We start from the raw sequence: 12,558 nt of genomic DNA on the forward strand, positions 1-12,558 counted from the left end.
CTACCTCCAGTAAGTATTCAGCAACTCTCGTGAGTTCGACATTGAGAATGGGAGCCTCCTTCTTTTTCCTTTTAAATTTAGCATACTTAGTGCCTGGCATACTAAAGCACTAAGACAACTACTTCATGAATCGATTTATATTGCCATTGTAAGTAAGTGTTATGACTCTTGCTCTGAGGAGCATAAAATCAGGTTCAGTAATTCTCAAAAAGAGGCGTGGATGCTCACAAGTATAAGAATCTGGTGAGCTTGGAGACTGATGTGGTTTGAATACGCATTGACTTGATATCCTAATATACCTTTATATTTGAAGTTGAAAAAAAGATTTTTTATTTTTTTTAATTGGGGAACTGGGGGAGGGGAACAGTAGTGTTGGGGAATTGGGGAAGGGGACCAGCCAAGTTGTTCTTCAATCTTAGATGTGGAGGGCGCTAGTCGCCATCTGGCTGCCCTTCAGCAACTGGTGGCCTCTAAGCTCAAGGTGCTGTGTTTTGATCTTAGTCCCATCCCATGTGGGAGTCGAACCAGCAGCCTTGTTGTTAAGAGTGCATACTGTATCCACTGAGCCATCCGGTTGGCAGCTTAGCTCAAGGTGCCGAGTTCAGTCTTAGTTGCAGGTGGGCATAGCCCACCAGCGAACAGGCAGTCTTGTTAGGAGCACGTGCTCTCACCAGATGAGCCATGTGGGAATTGAACCAGCAGCCCTGTTTCTCAGAGCTCATGCTCTTAAGCTAACTCTTAACCAACTGAGCCACTCAGCCGGCCCCAAGAATTATTGTTTTCATAAGACAAACTACAGATAATATAGCTCAAGGAAAAATATTGGTTAGTAGGCATATCAAAAAGATGGAGGGATACTCTTTGAGGGCTTCTGGAATCCTTTGGATTCTTGAAGCTTGTAAAACTGTAAAACTTGAGTTGGCGAGATATCAACCATGAAAAAACAGACTAGACCAAATAGAGTGGTGTATGTAGGGGACAGAGCACAATGTAGTAGAAAGATGTAACAAAACAGAATCTCAAATCCCATCATTTTTTAGCTACATGCTTGGATAATGTACTCAATTTATCAATCTCTCTGAGAGTATTTATTTATAAAACCAGCATATAATACCTGTTTCATGGGGTTATTTGTGATTGTTCATCTAGTAAACATGCTATAAGCGTTTGATATTGTGCGAAAGATGTATAATGGGATTTAAGTTAGAAGGTTAGCTTATGAAAGGTCTTGAAATCCAGGTCAAGGATTTTAGATATGATATGGAGGAAACATGAAAAATTTGGGCTAGGAATGACTTGGTAAAAACAACAACAACAACAACAAACTAGTTAGGATGTGTTAAAGGCAAATGAGACTGAAATCAGACATGGCTTAGTTAGATTATTACTGTACAGTCCCTCCATGTGGGAGGTGAGAAGTGCCTACACAGTAGAATGGAAAAAAATCCCAACACATTTTGGAGGAAATAAAATCTAGCTTTTATAGATTTTAATGTACAAAGTTAAGAGTATAAGCCCTTAAAGTCAGATACTATTCTTTGTTTGTGAATCTTTTAATTGGTGATGAAGGGACAGGAAGAAAGATAAGTCACAGATAAATCCTAGTTTTACTGCCTTTGATGATTGTTGTAAATAATGGTAGGTCTTAATGATTGATGAAAAAAAAAGAAATGTAATTTCAATAAATCAATAAAGCAACTGATGGCTTTAGATTTAGTTGAAACTAACCATGCGCCATTCAGAATGAATATTTTAAAAACAGGCTTAAACCAGGTTGTTTAATGAAGAAAAACATTCATAACAAACAGCTACAAAGTAGACTTAAATCTAGAGTGACAATAGGACACTCAGAATAAGAAGTGATTTGAGAAGAGATTAGGGTCACAAGAAATAAAGATGTAAAGGATCCCTGCCAATGCGTCTGCTACTTCTCATGAAATCAACACTAATTATAAAAGAGGCTGGTCCAATTAGAATGTCCTAGGTTATAATCATTTTGGAAAGTATAACTCTCATCTCCCTGGTCCAAAATCATCTACTAAACAACCATTATCTATAATTTCAGCCAGACCAAGAAGAGATCCCTCACTTTTTACATTTTAAGAGTAAAGTTGTACCCCACAGGAAGAAATAAGAATAAGTTCAGAGAAATTTGGAATTAGAATTAAAATCCACATTTGCAATTCTTTAAGTGCATGAATTTGTCATTATTATAATAATATACGTTTTATCTGCCTTCTAATGTGGCTATAACATTTCATTAAGCCTGAAACTAGGTTTGTGGGTAAATGCTTAAAAATATTAATAAAGTTTGTAATTGTAAATATTTGAATTAATTAGATATTAACTAATAAATCAAAATGAATAAATAAACATGAATTTATGTAAGTGATGTATAAGTACTTAGAGAATATTGTTCAAGATTAATACATTGGATATAGACACAAGACAGATAGTAATGAATATCCCTCTTTTTTTTTTTTTTAACTTTATTGGGGAACAGTGTGTTTTTCCCAGGATCCATCAGCTCCGAGTCAAGTTGTTGTCCTTCAGTCTTAGTTGTGGTGGGTGCAGCTCTGCTCCAAGTCCAGTTGCCGCTTTCAATCTAGTTGCAGGGGGCACAGCCCATCATCCCATGCAAGAGTCGAACCGGCAACCTTGCTAAGAGCATGCGCTCTAACCAACTGAACCATCCAGCTGCCCACCAAGCAGCTCAGCAGCAGCTCAGCTCAAGTTGTTGTTTTCAATCTAGTTGTGGAGGGTGCAGCTCACTGACCCATGTGGAATCCCAACTGGCAACCCTGTTGCTCAGAGCTCACACTCTAACCAAATGAGCCACCTAGCCACCCCTGAATATCCCTCTTGATAATATAAGCCCCCTAATACATTAACCTTGTTGAAACCCTCACCTAACTTAATGTAGAAAAAATAGGAAGTGATGAAGTGGAGCAGTTTTAGGGGGAAGGACCATTTTAAAAGATGGGTTTGTTTTTGTTCATGTTTGCTGGGATTATGGAAAGATGTGTCCAGTGGGCAGTAGTGGTAGAGAATATGGTTCAAGAGAGAAAATAGGATGAAACAGTGTTATAAGAATAACACTTTGGAACACTAAAAATAGATTAGGTTTTTAAGATTGTGAGTAGAGAGAGGATGGCACCAGAAAATGTCCATTGTTAAAATCTAAGCAGAAATAATTATAATAATGTCTCAGGTAGGACTCTCTAGATTATAAATGACAGAAAACCCAACCCAGATTGTCTTGATAAAAAAAAAATGACTCCCATAGCCAAAAAATCAGATGAGTATAACTGGATTCAGTGTTCAAACAAAGACACCAGGATTTGGTTTCTCTCTTTGCTCTGCTTTGCATACCATTGTCTTGGCATTATTCTTAGGCTCTACGTAGTGGCTTCTGGCACCTCCAGGCTCTCTTCCTGCTGTGGTAAGAAAACTACAGTAACTCCAGCCTCAAATCCTCTAAAATTAAAGACTGGGGGTAAGGAGCATGCATACTATGTTAGAAGGAAAACAGAAAAATAGTATCCATTTCTTTTAATTTTCATTTCTTAATTATAATTGAGGCTGAGCATTGTTTCATGTTTTTGATTGTCCTCTGACAACCTATATTTATGTTTCTGTGAACTGTCAGTCTATAAGTGTTTAAAAATGATCAGTGCCCTTGACTAAATGACTTCATAGGGGACTGTCCTGTCTTGGTTATTTGTTTCTATAGTATTGCCACTCTATCCCTGTCCACTGGTTCCTTCTCTTTGTTCCCCCCCAAAAATACAGAGGTGTACCCAAGTTTAGCTACTATTCTATTTCTACATTCTCTCTATATATTTATATACCTTTAACTTCTACATTTATGAGCTATGCCTGTATCTTTTGATGACATGGTTATTTGGGAGAGTGTTACTTTTCTTTTTCCAAATTTTTATTTGGCAATTATGTTGTGATTTTTATATAACTTTTATAATGGATTTATTACCTCTGCCTTAATTCAGTTATTTTCACATTGCAACCTTGGCAACCATGACTGTTGCTGCAGTTTAATCTATCTCCAGTAGAACGTAAATCTCAGATTTGGACCACTAGTTTGAAGATGTCTGAATATTCCCACGTGGGTTCCAGAATTAAGGCCCTTAAAAAGTATCTTAGCCCTCAACCCGACCTTGGTAATTTATTCTAATTATACCCATTCAGCAGGATCAACATGGATCTGCCAATGAGGCGTTCCCAGGTTGCAGAATCCTTTGATTTTTTGATTTGGCCTCAGGATACCTGATCAAATTTAGTGGTGTTCTGCACTTGTAGGACTGTTCCCGGGCAGGGTGTAGACGACCTCTGGAGTCCATTCCAAAGCCTCCAGTCACCCCGGCAGGATTAGCACACTGATTAGTTGTCATTCTTTTTCCATGTAGTTGATGTCAGGAGGATTGAAGGTGTTTCGTTGTCCTTGGGGTGTTCAGATGTTTTGTTTTCTTTTTTTGTGTATATGTGTTTGTATTTAATGCAGATTTTATATTTTTAACCTAACTTTTATTTTTACAGTGAACATAATCAAGTAGCATTTAAAAATTTTGCTGGAAAGCGGAAACATGAGACTGAAGATATCTCTTTTAAAAGAACCAAAACATATCCTTTTAATACGTATAGACTTCATTTTGATCATCTTTCTAGAGTATTGCTAAAAGTATTCTTCTATTTTGTATTTTACTTGGAGAGTGGATTTCTTTTTTCATTCCTTTAATGGCAGTTAGCTAAATTGTTTTTGAAATATTTGAGATCATGTGTTGTAGGTAATTTTCCAAAGCAAACTATTTGCTCTAAATCTTACTTTCAAATTCTTATTGACATTTTTCTTACTTTACTTAAGTACTATACTTAAGTACATAAAAAACAGTTTTTGTTTAGTCTAGTAGGATCTTAAAGAGCTTTTTTTTTTTAACCAAATAATTTCTTTACTAGCATGATCTAGAATGTTTTTTCATGAGTTCAGCTCTATTTGTTCATACTCATGATAAAGTGGAGGACAAGTTGTGGAAATCTGAGCAGTCAGACCTTTATTATTTCATGTAAGAAGATGGCAATTATAAATATTTTCCCAAACGCATGACCCTATATTTTGTCAGCAAGAATTCCCAGTTGTGTGTCAGGAAGATATGATAGGCCCCTCTTCCTTCATTCTTAGTTATTTAGACCAGTGCTTCTAAAATTATCATATACAGAGTCTATTACAGGCCTGTGAAACAATAAGTAAAAATTGAAAATAAGAGGTAAAAAAATTTTGTAGCAATTTGACATTGTCACAACATCCAACCATAAGATCACTTTTCTAGTAATTCATCTTTATTTTATCTTACAAAATTTTGATCCACGACAGATTTGAAATAAAGAAAAATATGGCCCTTCATCAGAGACAGGAAAGCACTGATTTAGACATTCATTCAAACTTTTTGAATTTATATTATCTTGTCTGCTTATTTTACCTTTGAGTGAAGATATAATTTCTCTTATTTCTACTTAAATTACTTTTACTCTCTTTTCAAAGTGTGCCCTCAGGAGTTTGTGCCATATGTAAGATTCATACCATTTACCATTTTGACTCTGTCCACTGTCTGCTTTTACCTTTCTTTTCGAGCTTGAAGAATAACAGTGTAAAACAGATTTTTTGGCTTCCTTAATCTGATAGCCGTATCATTTCTCTCATAATTTTGGTTTACCTAGTAGTTTGAATGTCCGTCATGTACATCTGATGTGTACATACAGCAATTTATGTAAGAATAAGCTTAATGTTTTATGTTTTGTGTGTGTGTGTGTGTGTGTGTGTGTGTGTGTATGTGTGTTTGTGTTTGTGTTTGTGTTTGTGTTTTTGTTTTCTCCCTCTAAGTTTTACCTAACATTCTCTCTTTCTAAATTTTACCTAACATTTATTAGGCTTTAGAAAATATATTGGAACAATTTTTTCAGTAATGGTCTATTGATATTCCAGGTCCTTTTGTTTAGATTACATTTTGAATTCTGAGTATTCCACTGCCGCTTTATTATCTATTTATCTGAAGACTCTTAAAATCTTCCTATAATTTCTTTTTTACCTTTTTGGTTTTTGCTTAATCTATCAGATTTTGAAGTATTAAAAAATCTTAGAACATCCCAGAATAATTATGGCACACTGTCTTTTTCTTTTTCCTTGGAGTTTATTCAAGCCAATAAAAAGCACTGATGAGAAAAGGAGGAAGAAAAAAGGATTATACAATAACTACAAGAGAACAAACAACCCCGCTAGGAATGATCTGGTAATAACAGAAATCCAGATGTAAGCAAGAGAAAGGGTCTCTCCTAAACGACGAACTGAAATACCTTCGTGTAGACATACAATTCTGCGGAGTAAACAGCCTGTGAGGGCTACTTGAGCACTTCAATTTACAGAAATCCTGATAAATCAGAGACCAAAAAAGTAGGTTAAATAAAGTAATTTTAGAGTTTAAATCTCATCCAGCACTATGCACTTTGTAGGTGCAGTAAATTGTAGTTGAACTATTTCCTGAATTTAACATCAATAACTTTAGTAGGATTTTAGTTTCAGCTGTTAAGCTCTAGGTTTTTTCCAAGGTATATTGTTATTATAATATGTAATTTAAGCAGGTGTTTTATTGTTACATTTCAGTCTTCTTGATTTTTAAACATCAAAATAATTCATGCTTATTTTAATAAATGACACAGATACATATATGTAAATACAAAGTATAGTTCCCTTTTCTCCCCACCTATCCCCCGATAGTTTAGTGTAGATCCTGTTATGCCTTTTGATATGTTAGATGATTTGTGTATCTTTTGGCCTTGTGTATGGAATATTTTGTAACACACTTTTTAAATTTTCATGTGGTCAAATCTTTCTTTTGTTTCTCTTTTAGTATCTGGATTTCGTATCTTGCTTTTCATTCTTAACAACCGTTTTAATGCTTATTTTATTTTAAATAGAAAAAAAATCATAAAATGAAAAATATACTTAGAAGCTTGAAATGTTTGATCCTATTTTATACTCACAATCTGCATTGGAAATGATTTTATTTATTAAGATTTAAGACTTCTTCATGTTTATGGGTCCTTAACATGGTGATACATCAAGAATTAGTAAGCTGTGTGGGCTGGACTACTGCTGAAGAACTGTATTCATGTAGTGATGATCACCAAATAGTGAAGTGGAACTTGTTAACCAGTGAAACAAGTCAAATAGTAAAGCTTCCTGATGATATTTACCCGATAGATCTTCACTGGTTTCCAAAAAGTTTAGGCATAAAGAAACAAACTCAAGCAGAAAGTTTTGTCCTCACAAGTTCTGATGGTAAGTTTTTAATGTTATATGCTCATCTGTGTATTTTAAAGACAAAACATTAATGACTTATGCTTTGAGTTGTTTTCCAAACCTGATATTTGTGGATCTGCGTACCTTCATCTACACATTTTGTCCATTTTCTTTGTAGTCAGTTGGTTTGTGTATAGGCTATGAAACTATTGTCATGGAAGAAAGTGAATTACACTGATGTATACTGGGATTAAATCTGAACCTTTGGCTTTCCTTTTTCTGTGCCCTCTTACTAGTTGTTAAGCTGTTATCAGTTTTGGTTTCTAGTTTCTTCAAATTTAACTTTATAACATAATGACACTTAAAAATATGGATATAACACATACTCATTTTGTAAGCTATCTACTAAATATAACCTTTATTTTCTAGTACATGTTAATTTCTACTTACATAGTTGGAGATTTATGTAATTTGACCGTAGCTTTTTCACTGGTGAGTAAAAAACATGATTTATCTACTTTCTAAGGGATGTTTTAATTTTCTTAGCAATAACTTGAACTGTTTTTGTCTGTATTACACTTTACCTACTATGTCAATTAAGAGTACATTCATAAAAAGTAATGGACTTACTTGGCTAATACTTACGCACAGATGGAGTCTGGTCCACCGAGCTCCAGGGAGGGGTCCTTCCTTAAGCACAGCTGCATCAGGCCCCTGTTCCCACCACCCCTTGGACAGGCTCTCCCTACAAGGTGAGCATGATGGCAGCCAACAGCCCAAGTCTCATTCTACTAGGAAAGAAGGGTCAGCAGAGAGAGTGCAAAGAGCTTGGATCACTTGCCCATCACTGAGTGAATCACTTTAAGTGAATGGGGTCATTGATTGAGCACGCCAGGCCTCAGGCCACCGTGGAAAGGGAGAGAGAAAAGAGAAAAAGGGCTTTTGTAACCAGAACTGGGAAGGGATGTTATGGCAGACAATCACATCAGATTCCAGTCTTTTACAGGCAGAGCTTATGGTAGTTTTTTTTTTAACTTTAGTTTCCTGTACTTTGATTAAATGAGATATTTGTGAAAGTACTTCCTATAGTGCCTGTGCTTGGAAGAATGACTCTACCCACAGCTAGAATTTAGTTTACCTCAGATGACAAAATGGTTGAGTTTTAAAACACACACATACACACTTAAGTTTGATATAATTTCATATTTACAGAAAAGTTGCAAGAATTATACAAATAAATCCTTTATCCACATTCACTAATTGTTAACATTTTGTCCCATATTCTTTATTATTGGCTTTCTTCCCTCTCCCGCTCCATACACACACACACACACACACACACACACACACACACACACACACACACACACGCAAGCGCGCGCGCACGTGCGCGAGCTGACACTTTTTTCTGAAACATTTCAGAGTAACTTCAGATATGCCCCTTTAACCATAAATACTTCAATGTATTTCCTAAGAATAGGGATTTTCTGTTACATAATCACAATACTTGATCAAAATCAACATTGGTGTTAATACTATTGTCTAATCTACAGTTCATGTTAAAATTTGAACAACTGTCCCAATAATGTCTTTTATAGAAATTTGTTTTTTTCTGGTATAAAATAACACATTGCTTTTATCATACTTCTCTAGACTCCTTTAATCTGGAGCAACTCCTCCGTCTTTCTTTTATAATCTTGACAATTTTGAAGAATACAGGCCTGTTGTTTTTATAGAAAGTCCCTTAATTTGTTTTTGTTGGATGTTTCCTCATGATTAGATTCAGTTTACACATTTTTAGCATCAGTACTTAGGGCATCAGAATGGGAGATTTGTGATGCTGGTTTGACTCATTACTAGTGATATTAACTTTGATTACTTCAAAAATTTGTGTTTACTAAATTAATCTACTGTAAAGTTTCTTTCCCTTTTAAAAAATAACTGGTGAAAGAGTACTTTCACACTATGTAAAAATATTCTCTTCCTCCTCAAACTTCCTCCCAGTATCTTAGCATCTTGATGATTCTTGGCTGAGTCATTTATTACTAAGATGGTTGCCAAATGGTGATTTTCAAAAAACTCCATAATTCCTTCCATATTGATTAGTTGGTATTCTACTGCAGGGAGGAGCCTCCCTTCTCCCACCCATTTATTTCTTTACTCATTTCAGTTAGACTCATAGATCCTTATTTTATTTCTTGAGTATCCTGTTACCATCATTTTTAAATTTTGATGTTAAAATTGTCCCAGATTTGGTCAGTGGGAGCCCCATTGAGCCAGCTCAAATGAAACTTTTCTTGGTGTGTGTGTAGGGTAATGTGTCCTCATCATTTCTGAGCACCCTTTGCTGGCACAAGATGTTCCAGGCCCATCCTGTGCTTCCCCAGTCCCAGCCCCCAAACCAGCCTTTTCTCCTGTTCTGTTTTTGGTGCTTAATGGTATTTAAAAACTAAGATAAGAGTACTAGGTGTGCTCATTTCAGTGAATTATGTTTACTTCAAGGCCCTTTCAGAGGACTGAGTTAAGAATTAGGAATATAAATACATATTTAAAAACATATATCTACAGCTATTTCTTTCTCTCTTTTTTCCTTCCTTCCACCCTGCCTCCTTTCTTCACATACTAAAAACCATGAATTAATGCTGATATCATCAGTTCTATTTCAACACCACAGGGTTAATTCTAGTGGTTTATTTTTATTTTTATTTTTCCGTACTTTGAAATAGTGGGAAAGCCTGGCTCCCATTATTCTCAATATATTAACTCATTTGCTAAATTCTACAGTACACACTAGGTTGTTTCAGAGTTGCTAACCCATACTACTGCAAAAAAATTAGAGTTCAGTATTTGCTCACTGTTTTACCTATAGCCCAAACACTTTCTGATAGGGAAAGAAAGTAAAGTAAAACAAATGTATTTTAAAAGCTAAATTTGCAAGATGAAATGAGGGAAAATACACTATGACTCTTGAGAAACTAGAATGTTTAATTAATTTTATTTTTAGGTTTACTATATTAAAAAACACAAAAAAGATAACATGCCACAAGTAGATATGGGAGGAAGAGAGAACCAAAGCAGAGTAGCTGAGTATTTTCTGCTAGGCTAGGATGAGGAATATCTGAGATCTTGTGAAAGGGAAGGAAAGGGATGATAGATCAAAGAAAAGCGGTGGAAGGGTAAGACAGAAAACAGCATCCAGAAATGAAAAAGAAATGTTCAAAACCAGAAGAAAGTGATGCCATCAGGAGTGGTCAAGGGGTTTCCTGTCAGATAAAAGATCTGAGGTCATTTTATATATTAGTACTGTGTTCTTTATTAACGCAGTATTTAAAAAAACAAAACACCAAAAACAAGCTATCAATCTGGAAAAAAAAATGTAACATGAGATCTACCCTCTTAACAAATTTTTATTTGTACAATTTGGTTTTGTTAACCATAAGCACAGTGTTGTAGAGCGGAACTCTGGGGCTTTTTCATCTTGTGTGATGTTAACCCGATACTTTAAAAAAAATCCCTTCAAGATTTAATTCATTGTTCAAAAGATTTTCTTTTCTAGTTGCCACCAACTTACTCCTCTTGATTCCCCCCCCCCCAACGCTGGAAGAAAAGATTACAGTTTTTGAGTTTGTTCCTCACTCTTCCAATGTTCCCTTTGTCCATCCCCCTCCCTCTCCTGTGGTTGTTCCTGGTAACATTCAAAAAACGTGACTGGGTTTTGGGGGCAGGTCTTGAAATACATAAGGCAGACTAAACCAAGTGTTTTGTCTCACCAATAATTTTCTCTTCAACATTATTACCTCTTTTTTAATATTTCATGCAGTTGTATCCCATATGTAGAGGAGATATTTCTTTAACAATGTGTTAAAAGATTTACATTTTAAAAAGAATTGAATGATTTAAAATGCATTAGGGGAGCTGCTATGTAAAGGAATTCTGGTATAAATCTTTTGTAAAGCCATTAAACACTCCTTAAATTATATTTAGTGAAAGTTGATGTTTTCATTCATTGTATTAGATATTTTAAAATAATCCCTATATTCTCTTATTAGTTGATGTCTATTTAAAATTCCACTTTAAAAAGAATTTGTGTATTTATTTCTTTTTATCAGAAGTTAGTGGTTACCAATCTTTGTGGCTTTTTGCAACCTTCTGCCAAAACATTTCTGCTATTAAGCAGTCTGCGAAAGTGCTCATGTGCCCTTTTTCCTAACACCCTATTCCAAGCCTTCTCATGTTTCCATGGACATTTCTTAAGGCATTTCTAGCTTTAAAAAATGAGTTTCGTATAACTTTAATCTACTTTCTGTGTTCTTTTTCTCTTTTATAACATTTACCTCTTTTTAGTTTATCTTTTATTTAACAAGAGATTAATTTCATACTCCAAAATTTAAATATCCATGTTTTTAATCCAAATTATCCGTTGTTTGTTTGCCAAATCAATAAATGAATCATGTTGATTATATTCTTTTCCCAACTCCACTCCTAGCAAATTAATTGATCTCTAGTTTTGGTCTTGTATTTTTAAAAAGTTATAGAAAAGCTAGAGAGAAGAATCAAAATAGTTAAGTGGATAACTATGGGTTTTTAAATATTTGATGTATGTAATTTGATATGTATGCTTTACTCTGGGTGTGCTAGTCAAGCAACTTGTAATAATCAGCCAATATGCAAAGGCCAAAGATTTATTAAGGGCCAAATCTGTGCAAAGAACTGACCTTAGTTGTCCCAGTGTATGTCTTCTGTGAGGTCATAGGAAGCAGGAATAATTTTAGCACTTGACAGAAAGTCCGTATTAGTATTTTTAGGATAAAAAATATCAATGGCCTAAATACACAAAATTTCTGAAATATGGAATAGGTTGAAAGACAATTTCTGGAACCTTCATTTCTAGTTCAAGAGTTATTTAGTTCATCTCTTTGGTGATGAATTTGTTTATTATATGCACTAATTGTTTAGTATGTGGTTATTTTGTCCTAGGCAATATGCTAACATTCAGTGAAATTACCTGGACAAAGTAAATAATGGCCACAGGCTTAGCTTTCCACTTACTATCTGTCATCTTTGCAGTTTCCTATTTTGAGATTTCCCCGCCCTCTCGTATTTTCTCTGTTATTTTAAGTTAGCCTCATACAGAGAACAATAGCACAACTGAATTCAAAGTAATTGTTACATTGAAAAATGACCCAGAGGTAAATATTAAATTAAAAGGAAGGTTTGGGGAAAGTAGATGGTGTGAGTGGTGCTCGTGG

The 12,558-nt window shown here is 34.9% G+C and overlaps 1 protein-coding gene across 4 annotated transcripts in view; it reads left to right on the top strand.

Annotated features, from left to right (window-relative positions):
- The window catches only part of IFT80 (intraflagellar transport 80), an 86,327-nt gene that overhangs the window by 864 nt on the left and 72,905 nt on the right, over positions 1-12,558 (top strand). For 3 of the 4 annotated variants that reach the window (XM_019626985.1, XM_019627002.1, XM_019626992.1), the window contains exons 2-3: positions 4,555-4,638; positions 7,127-7,348. The exons of the other annotated variant lie outside the window; for it this stretch is intronic. In XM_019626985.1, coding sequence (XP_019482530.1) covers positions 4,602-4,638; positions 7,127-7,348 — 259 coding nt within the window. In that variant the 5' untranslated portion in view covers positions 4,555-4,601. The remainder of the gene's footprint in view (positions 1-4,554; positions 4,639-7,126; positions 7,349-12,558) is intronic. 4 annotated transcript variants of the gene reach the window in all.

Source organism: Hipposideros armiger, unplaced genomic scaffold (assembly GCF_001890085.2).
Source record: "Hipposideros armiger isolate ML-2016 unplaced genomic scaffold, ASM189008v1 scaffold_16, whole genome shotgun sequence".
NCBI classification, from domain to species: Eukaryota; Metazoa; Chordata; class Mammalia; order Chiroptera; family Hipposideridae; genus Hipposideros; species Hipposideros armiger.